The sequence below is a fragment of the Vombatus ursinus genome, unplaced genomic scaffold (assembly GCF_900497805.2).
Source record: "Vombatus ursinus unplaced genomic scaffold, bare-nosed wombat genome assembly UNPS02006779.1, whole genome shotgun sequence".
NCBI lineage: Eukaryota > Metazoa > Chordata > Mammalia > Diprotodontia > Vombatidae > Vombatus > Vombatus ursinus.
The window spans coordinates 21,115,614-21,128,876 of NW_020946557.1; the positions used below are offsets into that span (position 1 = coordinate 21,115,614).

A 13,263-nucleotide genomic window follows, 5' to 3' on the forward strand; every position below is an offset into this window, starting at 1 on the left:
TATTTTCTTTTGATGCCTGTCCACATCTTTCTCCAAGGAAGCGAGGGTTGGAGTGGTCCTTTACCAAAAGAAGTGCGTCTCACAGACCATTCCAAGTATGACGCCAGAAGAGGCAGAGCAAAAGCTGGTTAGGGTCTCTGTTTCGAGGGAGGACAAATGCAGTTTCTACTCTTGTCCATTTGCGGGGCAGAGAGGCAGGGAAGGGGAGGGCCTCAGAGTACACGCACACTCTCCTCCCCCGCCCCCCAGTCATCCTGTCCCAAGTCAGTCAGCGGGGTCTCTACTCCTCTCCACTTCTCTCCAGACAGACAGCCGAGACTCCGTCTCTGCACAGACTCAGTGAAGGGAGACAGTGGTGGATCAGCAGCAGATTGAGACGAGGCGCGATGCCGGGGCACGCCTGGCACTTTTTCCTCCTGCTGTTCACAGGACTAGGGAGTCCTGAGAGCATCGGAGCCCAGCAGCAGCAGCGGGCCCCATCCCATCTGCAGCAGACTCATCAGCAAAGAGGTACAGTCGAGGCAGGGGCTCAGTCATCACCATCTTTTCCTAACATACTACCCCAGACTGCCACCACCCCCACTCTCCTACCACCACCACCCCCCAGCTTACCACCCGTCTTCTAAGGACAGCGAAGGGTGGGGGAAATGGGGTGGGTAGTGGCTTGACTTAGGGAAGGAGAGTCAGAAACTTTTCCAATGGGGAGTAAGTTTTGTAGGGATCCAGACCTGGAGTGTGTGTGGGTGGGGAAAGGGAGAAGCCCCTAACAAGTTTGCTTCTTTAATATTCCAGGGAAGTGGTTGGGGTTCTTTCTATCTCCCCTCCCCACCCCTCATGAAAATGCAGTACTTTTGAGCGTCCAGGCAATACTCCAAGAGATCCCAATAGTCTCATACATCCAAAAAGCTGATTTCAACAAACATGATACAGGCAGGAAACTTCCAAGTTCAAAAAGTTTTCGCAATCCAGTGAGATACCCTGTAGAGAAAGGTTTCAAACTCTTGTGATCTTTCCAAGGAACTTCGGGGGAGCAATTGAGATTTCCTTTCCGTTTGAAAGGGCTTCATTTCTAATGTAGTCTAAAACTGACAAACTTTTGGATCAGAGTTGTAGAGTTATGAATTGAATTCCTATTTGCCTGGTTGATTTTAATTCTCTCTACGAAATGATTTTGAAGAGTTTTTATTCTTTTTTTTTCTTGGAAACAATGCTTCCTTCCACACCCTAGTCTTCATTTACAATCTCCCTCTTCTCCCCACCCCATCCTATTTTTATAGTGACATTCCTATTGTCTTTTGCTAAATGCAGCGGACTGCCTTTTATGAAATACATATTTGAGCAAAGTTCACAGGGACCAGAAATATAACTTCAGAGAAGCCTGGAAAACAATGACAAATATAAGGCAGAATACTTAAGAACTGGTTTTAGGAGTATTGTACAATGACTTTTTTGAAGTTTTTAGAGCCCCTGTAAAGAGGTCTTTGTTCCTTTGTTTTTGTTTGTTTGTTTTAAATTGCCAGGATTCTTAAATCAATGCCACCTTCAGTAATTTAAAATACAATTGAAGAACAGTAACATTTCCAAAAAGTTACTTTGTAAGTCGTAAAAAAAAATTAAAGCATAAAATATTAAAAATACATGAAAAAAAAACTCTGAAACTCTTTCAAGTTTGTTTTGTGACCTAGGAAAAGTTACCCTCTCCTAACAAAATCAAGATGAGAGGCTTTTGAGAGGATGTGATCACTGTTAACCTACTACCATCATAAAACTTACACAAGAGGATTTTTCCTCTTAATTTCTGGTACATAGATTGAGATTTGTCCTTGTACTCTTGTAAACTTCTGTTATACCTTAACATTTATAGCTGCTCAATTGAAAAATAAAACTTGTAATGAGATATCCCGAACTTTGTGTATAGTAATAATTCATTGCCTGAAATTCCTTTAATAACATTGACCCTGATCTCACTGTATAACTTTTTGGACCTTCTCTATCTCTTGAGAAAAAATGAGATTGGCAATGACTTAAGCCTATAGTTTACAATGATTACAAGAACACATTTAGCAGCTGGGCTCCTAGATGATCATTTTAACATCATGTAGTTCTCTGAGAGTTGACTACATATCTTAATTAAACTTTAATGCCATTGGGATTGTTGAAAGTATGAAAAACTTAAGAGACAATCATTGAGCTAGTTTTGATGAGAACAGAAAAGGATTTGGCTTTCAACTAAGGACAGTGAGCATCTATCAAATGGGTTCCTAAGAATTTGATCCAATCTTTGAGATGGGGATAGTCATTGATAAATCTCTCAAACATTTCTCTCAATTTTATATAAAACAACATGGAAAAAAAATCCCACTCAGGTCATTTGAACATATTTGGATGTGGGCTTAGAGGTAAGCCATCAAGTCAGTTAGATATTGAATTTTAAGCCTTCCTACATAATCAAATATATCATTTTATTTCCAACTGCTGAATCAATTTCCGGAAAAAGAATCAATGCTTGTAGCAGGTTTCCTTTTCTGGGTGTGCCAAGGTTTCTTTTATTTTGTTTTTGGAGTACAAGGCCTCCTTTTAGCAAAAGTTATAGCTTAAAAAGCCTTGGAGCTTCCTGTAGAGGAGTGCAGGCTATTTGAATGAAGAAGTTAGTCCTTGGTTTTACCAGTTTCTTTATTTTTAAGGTGTCCTGGTATTGAAGTTACTAGCACAGCTCTACTTTATTCAAGAAGGAGCCCTGTTCTGTCTCCTCTTATGTGCCAATATCATGTAGTATAAAGAGAACAAGACTCGGAGAAAGAAGAGTTGGTTTTGAGTCTCAATCCCTCTACCTATTAGCTGTGTGATTGTAGACAAGAGTTTGAGCCCTAGTTTCTGCATCAGTAAAATGAGAATTAATAATGCTTGTACCATCTAACTCACAGGAATGTTATGAAGTGTAACACATTCCTCCAGGGCAACTATCCCAGTTCCCACTCACAATAACCAAGTGAATCTCTGGAGAGTAGAGAGGGTGATCACAAGGAGTCCTCAAGGATCCAAGGTTAACTCTGGAGTGTCTTTTCTTATGTTATATAGCTAATAAGCTTCCATCTAGTGTCTATCCCATGATTCCCTCCTTGATTTTCAGTTGATATTAATTATTCAGCCATTCTTAATTAGCTTTTAGAAATGAATATCACTATGGTGGCATACTTTATACAGAACATTCCATTCCCAAGTTCATGACATATATTCTGCAAGTACATAGAGTCCAGGGGGAAATGGGCTCAAGAATTGATAGCATAGCTTCTGGAAGTCCTTTTGCTGGAATCCTCCACATGTTTCCCCTTGGGTTTGGTGTAGCTTCTCTACTGGGCTCTTGGTAGAACCTTAAGTCTGCATCCAGTCTGATCTTGACATCCTCCTCCTGATGAAGATAGAGCCCGTCACCGGTTGCAACAACACTGCTAGAATACCAAATCTGTCCCCTTTAAATATTACAAGGGGGGACAGTTATTGTTCTCTCCTCCACCAAACCCCAAGTAGTTTCTTTTCAGGGAGAAACACTCTATCCTGGCTTGTCATTCACTTGAATCTCTTGCAGTCTGGACTAGATCTTGTATAAAACAAGCCTCAAGGGCAAAACCAAATCCCTTAGTCAATCCAGACCTCCTCTCACACCTAGAGAGGTGCCCATGCTTTGCTCACACATAGTAAATGATCAAAATATGTTTTGACCTGATAAATGTGTTAAGACATAGCATTTTATAACTTTAAGTAGATGTAGTGATTTGATTTTTTTTAGGCAATTGGGGTTAAGTGACTTGTCCAGGGTCACACAGCTAGTAAGTGTCAAGTTTTTGGTCTGAGGTCAGACTTGAACTCGGGTCCTCCTGACTTCAGGGTGGGTGCTCTATCCACTGTGCCACCTAGCTGCCCCATGATTTGATTTCTTTATTCACTTGATGCCAATCTCCCCACCCCTTCCCCCCTTATAGAAGAATGAAATTTGGACACTTTTAGGTGCTATAGATAGCTTAGGTGCTCTACACCTTAGAGTACCTAGAAAGATAATTCTATCCTTAGAGAGAAAATTTCAGTGACTTGGCCAAGGTCACACAAGTAGCCAGCATCAGGGGTGGGATTTGAATCAAGTAGTGTGACTCAAGAGTCAGTTCATTGTACTGACTACTTCCTCCTGTTTCCTCCTGGGCAGATTGTAAGACTACAGCCCTCTCACTAAAATGAATCTCCTAAAGTGTAGGTCTGATCATGTCATCTTTCCTAGTCAGTAAATTCCAATCTCTCCCTATTACCTCCTGGATCAAATATAAAATACTCTTTTTGATATTTAAAGCTCTTCTAAACCTGACATCTTTCTACTTTTCTAGTCTTTTTATATCTGACTCACTGCCATATAATTTACAATGAAGCTACAAAAGCCTACTTGCTAATTCCTCACTTATGATTTTCCATCTACCAACTCTATGCATTTCACTGGTTGTCCCCCATACCTGGAATGTTTTCCCTTATTTCTTCTGCTCGCAGATTCCATGACCACCTTCAAGACTAGAGTCAAATCCCACCTTCTCCAAAAGAAATTTCCCAATCCCCCTACCACCACTGCTAGCACTTTCTCTCTGAGATTATCTTCAGTGTACACTGTATATTTCTTTTAGGTACATAGTTATTTGCATGTTGTTTCCCCCATTAGAATGTGAGGTCCTTAAGGGCAAGAATTATGTTTTTTGTTTTTACCTTTCTCTGGTTCTCCAGCACTTAGCACAGTGCCTGGCACAAAGTAAAGACTTTATAAATACTTGTTAACTAAATGACAGAGCCTCTATAGTAACTTTATTTTTTTGTTTTTTTATTTTTTTAAGCTATATGTATGCATTCTTATTAAACATATTTTCACATTAGTGATATTGTAAGTAAGAATTAGAACCAATAGGCGGAACCACCAGAAAGAGGAAACAAAACTCAAGAGAAGAGAAAAAAAATAGCAAATAGTATGCTTCAATCTGCATTCAAATTCCATAGTTCTTTCTTTGGATGTGGATAGCATTTTCCATCATAAGACCTTAAATCCTTGTATTGCTGGGAAGGGTTAAGTTTATCAATATTAGTCATCACACAACATGGCTGTTATTGTGTACAATGTTCTCTTGGTTCTGCTCACTTCACTCAGCATCAGACCATACAAGTCTTTCCAGATTTTTCTGAAGTCAGCTTGTTCATCATTTCTTTTTTATATTAATTTATTTTGATTTATCAATAATCACTTCCATCTGCTTTTGAGTTTAAAATTTTTCTCCCCCTTCCTCCCCACCACTCTCCCCAAGATGGCACATAATCTGATATAGGCTATAATACATTTACATTCATATTAAACATATTTTCACATTAGTGATATTATAAGTAAAAATTAAAAGCAATAGGAGGAACCATCAGAAAGAGGAAACAAAACTCAACAGAAGAGAAAAGAAATAGCAATTCAACTTCCATAGTTCTTTCTTTGGATGTGGATAGCATTTTCCACCACAAGGCCTCTGGAGATGTCTTAGATCCTTGTATTGCTGGGAAGGGTTAAGTTTATCAATATCAGTCATCACACAACGTGGCTGTTATTGTGTACAATGTTCTCTTGGTTCTGCTCACTTCACTCAGCATCAGACCATATAAGTCTTTACAGGTTTTTCTGAAGTCAGCCTGTTCATTATTTCTTATAGCACAATAGTATTCCATTATATTCCATTACATACCACAACTTGCTCAGCCATTCCCCAATTGATGGGCATCCTCTCAATTTCCAATTCTTTGCCACCACAAAAAGAGCTGCTAGGAATATTTTTTGTATTTGTGGGTCTTTTTCCCATTTGTATGATCTCTTTGGAATATAGCCCTAGAAGTGCTATTGCTGGGTCAAAGGGTATGCACATTTTTTATAGCCCTTTCAGCATAGTTCCAAATTGTTCTCCAGAATGTTTGGATCATTTCACAACTCCACCAACAATTCATTAGTGTTCAAATTTTCCCACATCTTTTCCAACATTTATCATTTTCCTCTTTTGTCATGTTGGCCAATCTGATAGGTGTGATGTGGTACCTCAGAGTTGTTTTGATTTGCATTTCTCTAATCAATAGTGATTTAGAGCATTTTTTCATATGCTTGAATTTCTTCATCTGAGAACTGCCTGTTCATATCCTTTGACCATTTATCAATTGGGGAATGACTTATATTCTTGTAAATTTGACTTAATTGTCTATACATTTTAGAAATGAGGCCCTTATCAGAGAGACTGGTTGTAAAAATTCTTTCCCATTTTCTACCTTCCATTTAATCTTAGTTGCATTGGCTGTGTTTGTGCAAAAACTTTTCATTTTAATGTAATCAAAGTTATCCATTTTGTTTTTCGTAATGTTCTCTATCCTGTTTGGTCATGAATTCTTCTGTTCTCCATAGATCTGATAGGTAAACTATTCCTTGCTCTCCCAGTTTGCTTATAGTATCATCCTTTATATCTATATCATGAGCCCATTTTGACTTTATTTTGGTATATGGTGTGAGATTTTAGTCTGTGCCTGGTTTCTTCCATATTCCTTCCCAGTTTTTCCAGCAGTTTTTTTTTCAAAGAGTGGGTTCTTATCCCAGAAGCTGGGGTCTTTGGGTTTATCAAATAATAGATTACTATAGTCATTGACTACTGTGTCTTGCATATTTAACCTATTCCACTGATCTACCACTCTATTTCTTAGCCAATACCACGTAGTTTTGATGATTGCTGCTTTATATCTGGAATGGCTAGGCCACCTTTCCCTGCATTTCTTTTCATTAGTTCCCTTGATATTCTAGACCTTTGTTCTTCCAAATGAATCTTGTTATTATTGTTTTTCTAACTCTATAAAATATTTTTTTGGTGGTTTGATTGGTATGGCACTGAATAAGCAAATTAGCTTAGGTAGAATTGCCATTTTTATTATATTAGCTTGACCTACTTTTGAGCAACTGATGTTTTTCCAATTATTTAGATCTGACTTTATTTGTGTGAAAAGTGTTTTGTAATTGTGTTCATAGAGGTCCTGGGTTTGTTTCGGGAGGTAGACTCTTAAATATTTTATAATGTCTACAGTGAGTTTAAATAGAATTTCTCTTTCTATCTCTTGCTGTTGGACTTTATTGGTAATATACAGAAATATCGATGATTTATGTAGGTTTATTTTATAGCCTGCAACTTTGCTAAAGTTGTTTACTATTTCAAGTAGTTTTTAACTTGATTCTCTAGGATTCTCTAAGTATATCTCACAGATCATCTGCAAAGAGTGATAGCTTTGTTTCTTCTTTGCCTCTTCTAATACCTTCAGTTTCTTTTTCTTCTCTTATTGCTGAAGCTAATGTTTCCAGTGTGATATTGAACAGCAGTGGTGATAACGGACATCCTTGTTTCACCCCTGATCTTATTGGAAATTCTTCTAGCTTGTCCCCATTACATATAATGCTTGCTATTTAGGTAGATGCTATTTATTATTTTAAGGAAGACTCCATTTATTCCTATACTCTCTAGTGTTTTTAATAGGAATGGGTGTTGTGCTTTGTCAAAAGCTTTTTCTGCATCTATTGAGATGATCACGTGGTTTCTGTTAGTTTTGGTGTTGATATGATCAATTATGCTGGTAGTCTTCCTAATATTGAATCAGCCCTACATTCCTGGTATAAATTCTACCTGGTCATAGTGTATTATTCTTGTGATAAGTTGCTGTAATCTATTTGCTAGTATTTTATTTAAAATTTTTGCGTCTATATTCATTAGAGAAATTGGTCTATACTTTTCTTTCTCTGTTTTGGCTCTTCCCAGTTTTGGTATCAGAACCATATTTATATCATCAAAAGAATTTGGTATGACTCCTTCTTTACTTATTTTCCCAAATAGTCTATATGGTATTGGAATTAATTGTTCTTTAAATGTTTGTTAGAATTCATGTGTAAATCCATCTGGTCCTGGAGATTTTTTCCTAGGGAGCTCATCAATGGCTTGTTCAATGTCTTTTTCTGAGATGGGGTTATTTAAGTATTTTACTTGATAAGTTTAAAACTCAAGTTTACTCATCCTGTTGTGCTAAAGTGAAGCTTTCTGCTAGCTGGGATGCCTCGCTTTCAGTACTGCTCCCCTTCTTCCAGAGCAAGAGGGGCCTTTCCTGTTAATCCCTCAAGCTACCTGGGCTACTGCACTGCTGCTCCCAGTCTTTCTTCTGGTTCAGCTGTTCCAGAGGTTTTCCTGGGGCAATATTTTCTGGCTTTCAGAGGTTGATGTGGAGGGTGAGAGCAACTACCTTTTTACTCCACCATCTTGGCTCCCAGAAGAGGAAGTCCTGTAGTGACTTTATACTTTCTCTTCACTTAAGTAATTCATGTCACTAGTTTCTGGGTTTCTTTATTTCCTTTATTTTAGTTGTTCCTTAAAAATTCATCCTACTTTTACAGAGCAACGTATTAGTTAGTGAACAGCCTAGATTATCTAAGGATATGTCAGAGATATAGATCTTTAAGTTTCATAGCTAGACAAGACCCTAGAGATCTTCATGGAAAACAAACCAGCCTACTTTAGGGTAGTTAGATTGGTAAGTCAGAAGAATTACAAAGACATTTTATTTTATTTTAGTGTTGTAGCTGACAGAAATTTCTCATTATCTTTGTGACAAGATGGAAAACTAATGAATTATGTCTAGTTTGTCTAGTTGTAACTCATTCTCCCTTGCCCCCCCCAAAAAAATTCTGGGAGAAAGTGTGTACCATAGAGCTCTTTACTTGTTTGTCTATTATGTTTTGTTCAAGTTTCAACCAATGTCTGGGGTGAAGATTTTAAAAACAAAAAATACTGATGCTAGAATATTAGGAAAGTTAAATAATTCATGGGATAATGAAATCAAGATTTAAAAAGTTTATAGGCTAGAGTGATAGGCAGAAATCAACAAGATGAACTCCAATAGGAATAAATGTAAAGCTGGCATTTACATTTAGAAAACATAGCTACAAGGGCAGAAACAGGAGAACTGACTTAATTGGAATTAAAGCAAAAAGAACCTAGGTGGGGTTATTTTTTTGTTTGTTTTGGTTTTGTGTGTGTGTGTATGTATTAGAATCTTTATATAAACCTAAAGCTAATAATGTTTTGTGACTGCCAAAAAGACAAATGCAATCTCAGGATACATTAATAGAATAATTTTGGTCCAGTTCCTTGATATGAGGAACTCTGGTGAGAGAATTTGAGGAAACCCCCTCTACCAAAATAGATTAGTAATTGTTCTACAAGCTATAATCCTAGAGGCATCAAGGCATCAAGAAGTTAAAAGATTTGCCCTTTGTTAGCGAATCCATATGTTTCAGAAACACAACTTGAATTTAGGTGTGGCTTTTTTTCTATCTCTAGGACCAGTTATGGATTTACTATGTCACACTGTCTGTCTTTAGAAATATAGGGTCCAGAAATGAGGAAGAGAAGAGCTCTCTTATAAGCTCTCTTGGTCTCCAAAATCATATTTTAAAAGCGACAGTAATAAAGGCAAGGAGAGTGAGGTGGAATCTATGAGGCAATGAGGATGATAATGGGTCTAGAAACCATGTCTTATGAGTAATAGTTGAATGAACTGGGCATGTTTATTTGGAAAGACTTACAGAGAAAATGACAACTTAAAAATGTTTGAAGAGTTTCCATCAATCAGTGGGTGGCAAATGGCCAGTGAACTGGACCTGGAATCAGGAAGATCTGAGTCTAAATTCAGCCCCAGATACTTCCTAACTGTGTGACCCTGGGAAATTAAGTTAACCTCTGTCTGCTTCAGTTTTCTCAACTATGAGGTGGAGATAATAATAATATCTACTTCAAAGGTTTGTTGTGAGGAATAAATGTGATAATATTTGTGAAATGTTTAGCACAGTGCATGGCACATGGTAAGTGCTTATTCCCTCCTTCTTGTCCCCTTCAATCAATAAGAATTTACCATGGGCTTTTCATGTAGAAGAAAGAAAAGATATTCTATGTAACTTTAAGAAATACACTTAGTAATAATCAACCCTGAATTATTTATACAAGCTATTGAAAAACTTAAAATGGGAAATGGACAAGAGAAATGACATTAACATCAACTACAATGATTTCATCCAGAAATGATGCTATAGCAGGAAGACCAAAAAAGCCCAGAAGTCACTTTAGTCAATAATAAACATTTGATTTACTTACCAAATAGAGAGAGATGGCTTACAAAGGCAATGCTAGATTACAATACAAACTCATCTATCAAAACTTATGAAGAAGATGATAGAGGATAATAAACAGTATTTCATAAAGCAGAGAGAACAGTGGAAGGTAAAACAGATCTAAAGAAAGCTTGGCAAGATATTCAACTAAAACAAAGTCATCCCAAGGGCTCTCAAGTATAAATATGGAAGAAAAATGGAAAAGATTTGCGAAAATGATTTCAACAAACTTTTCTCCATCAAAAATAGTGGAACCCTCATAGGTGAACTCTAGGGAAAGTGCAGACTTTTGCAAACAATATCAACAATGGGCTGCATTTCTACCACTTCACAATTTACTGAAAACTTTAGAGAATATAAGATCTTAATTGTGTTTATTGTTTGATTGTGAAAGAATAGTCTTAGTAGAATAAAATATTGCCTTTGAGGCACTTTTACAACAAGATATCTCCCATTTATTTATCAAAATCATTTAAGATTCCTTGGAAAACATAACAACAGAAATAATCTTTTTCAGTGACCCTCTTCTGATAAACTTCAGATGAGGCATAAAACAGGAAGATATATGGCACTGTGATGGAGGAGATCTAGCATAGAATCCAGGTCAAGGATGATTGAATGACTTTTCCAAGGTCATACAGGTGATAGAAGAACCTTGATTAAACCTCTGATTCCAAAAGCAGTGCTCTTTCCACTGCCCCATCCTACCTCATTGTAAAGAAGGCAGTTCTAACAATGAATCACTCATGAATAAAATGGTCTAATTTGTAAGATAGTGAGCTCCCTGTCACTGAAAGTACTCAAGCAGCTGACTAGCTGTAAGGGATATTCAGCTTAAGAATTTCAGTACTGTGTTAGACTTCTAAGTTTTTTTTTACCCCATCTCTAAGAGGAAATATGTCCCAAGAGCAGCTAAGTGAAAATTGTACCTCTTGAAGACTGAAAACTTGATAAATTTGTCATTTAAATATTTATCTATGAGCTATGTGCAAATCACTGTGATATATAAAAGATAAAACTTCACTGTGAGCTTTGAAGCAAGTTGGTATTCAGCTTTCTTTCTTTTTTTTTAATTTCATGAATAACATTGAGTGAATTTTTCCAAGATGCTTTTAGCAGCATTCTGAGATAATAAAAAATTCATTCTGGAACCTTTCTCAAGGAAGCTAGATGATACAATGGATAGAGCACTGGCCCTGAAGTCAGGAAGACTTGAGTTCAAATGTGGCCTCAGTCCCTTATTAACTGTGTGATCCTGGGCAAGTCATTTAACCCTGTTTGCCTCAGTTCCTCATCATAAAATAAGCTGGAGAAGGAAATGACACAAAACTACTCCAGTATCTTTGCCAAGAAAATCCCAAATGGGGTCACAGAGAGTCAGACTGAAATGACTCAACAACAAAAGGAACCCTTTGCACACATTTTTGGCAAATATATTTGAAAAAATGCCTGGAATTTCCACATCACCTTCTTCCACTGCACAGTTATAAAACATCATGTCCCACCAAACATGAGAACAATTTGTAATTTTACATCAGAAATTTCTCAGGGATTTATTGCGGTCACAAACCTGGAGTTAATTTTATGTTTTGTTTTCTTGGTACATATGTTACTTGTTGGCTTGTTGACCAAACACCGATCAAGTAGTTTTGTACAATGCTTCATCAACAGGAAACAGATCTAGCTGAGAATAAGAACATTGTACATTGCTAGCTTGTATTGTTTTGGATATGGTAAGATTCCAGAAGGAAAAAAAAAATTTAAATAGGACATAGACCTAAGAAAGAACTTCTGTTCTTTCAAGTGTTATATTGTACATTATGAGTTCACATTCCAGAATATATAGATTGCTATCCTTTTCTGCTCCCTCAAGATTTCCTATCTCCCTTAGTTCCATGCAAAGGCACGGACTGAATAGATGACAAGAGTTCTTAGGGATTCTGAAACAATTACATGAGCTTTGCTCGTACTTTCATGCTTCTCTTCAATTTCATAGTTACTGGAGAAACAGGATCACCTTCATCTACCTCTGGGGTGGTTATTTATGGCTGTTATCTATGATTTCTTGAATGGTTTCTCAACTAATATAGCTAGTCCCATAAGTCTACCCAGATAGCAGTAAGAAGAAAAATGTATTTAAAGTTATAATAAGAAGGATTTAGATGAGATTTAGATAAGATGTTCAGAACAAGAATCAGAATTCCCCAACTCATAGGGTTTGGAAGAGCTTGACTAAATTCTTACACTTTCTTTGTATTCTGTTGTCACATATAGAATTTACATCTTGGTAGGGCAAGATTTGTGTTTCAGCATTTTCTTAGGGAAAGAGAAAAAAAGGGCCTCATCAATCTGGACCCATTTTCTCCCTAGTAGTGCACCATAATCTGGACTCAGGGTGGGGAACCTGTGGCCTTGAGGCTACATGTGGCCTTCTAGGTTTTCAGGTGTGGCCTTTTGACTGAGTCCAAGTTTTACAGAACAAACCCTTTTATTAAGGGGATTTGTTCTGTGAAGTTTGTATTTAGTCATAGGGCTAAACTTGAGGACCTAAAGGGCTACATATAGCCTCAAGGCCACAAGTTCCCCACCCTTGATCTGGGCAATGGAAGGGTATGTTGTCCCTTCAGTACAATCATAGGTAGAAGCAAATAGCAAAGGAGATGTCACTTGTCTCTAGCTGTAGACTTCTGAATGGTGTGCTTTGTCTGGCAGGCTCTCTTATCTGAGAAATAGCATACCTAAAGTAATCATGGTAGATCCTTTTACCAGGTTGGTCTCACATTTCTTAAGCTCAGATAAGCCTTTATGACAAATTATTTCCAAATCATCCCAGAGCCATGACTCAAGGCAGGTGCTACTAAATTTCCCAAGTCCATACAAACTTTATCTGTGGCAGAGTTCAAACTTATCCCTTTCCTCCAAACCTAAAGCATTAAAAATTCTGAACTGAAACCTTCAGAATAAAATATTCTCTTCCTTTCTCTCTCTCTCTCTCTCTCTCTCTCTCTCTCTCTCTCTCTCTCTCT

At 37.3% G+C, this 13,263-nt stretch overlaps 1 protein-coding gene across 2 annotated transcripts in view; it reads left to right on the forward strand.

The window, feature by feature from the left end:
• The first annotated feature begins 281 nt into the window (after positions 1-281).
• LAMA2 (laminin subunit alpha 2) overlaps positions 282-13,263 on the forward strand; it is a 793,905-nt gene continuing 780,923 nt past the window's right edge. For both annotated transcript variants that reach the window (XM_027848591.1, XM_027848592.1), the window contains exon 1: positions 282-510. In XM_027848591.1, coding sequence (XP_027704392.1) covers positions 387-510 — 124 coding nt within the window. In that variant the 5' untranslated portion in view covers positions 282-386. The remainder of the gene's footprint in view (positions 511-13,263) is intronic.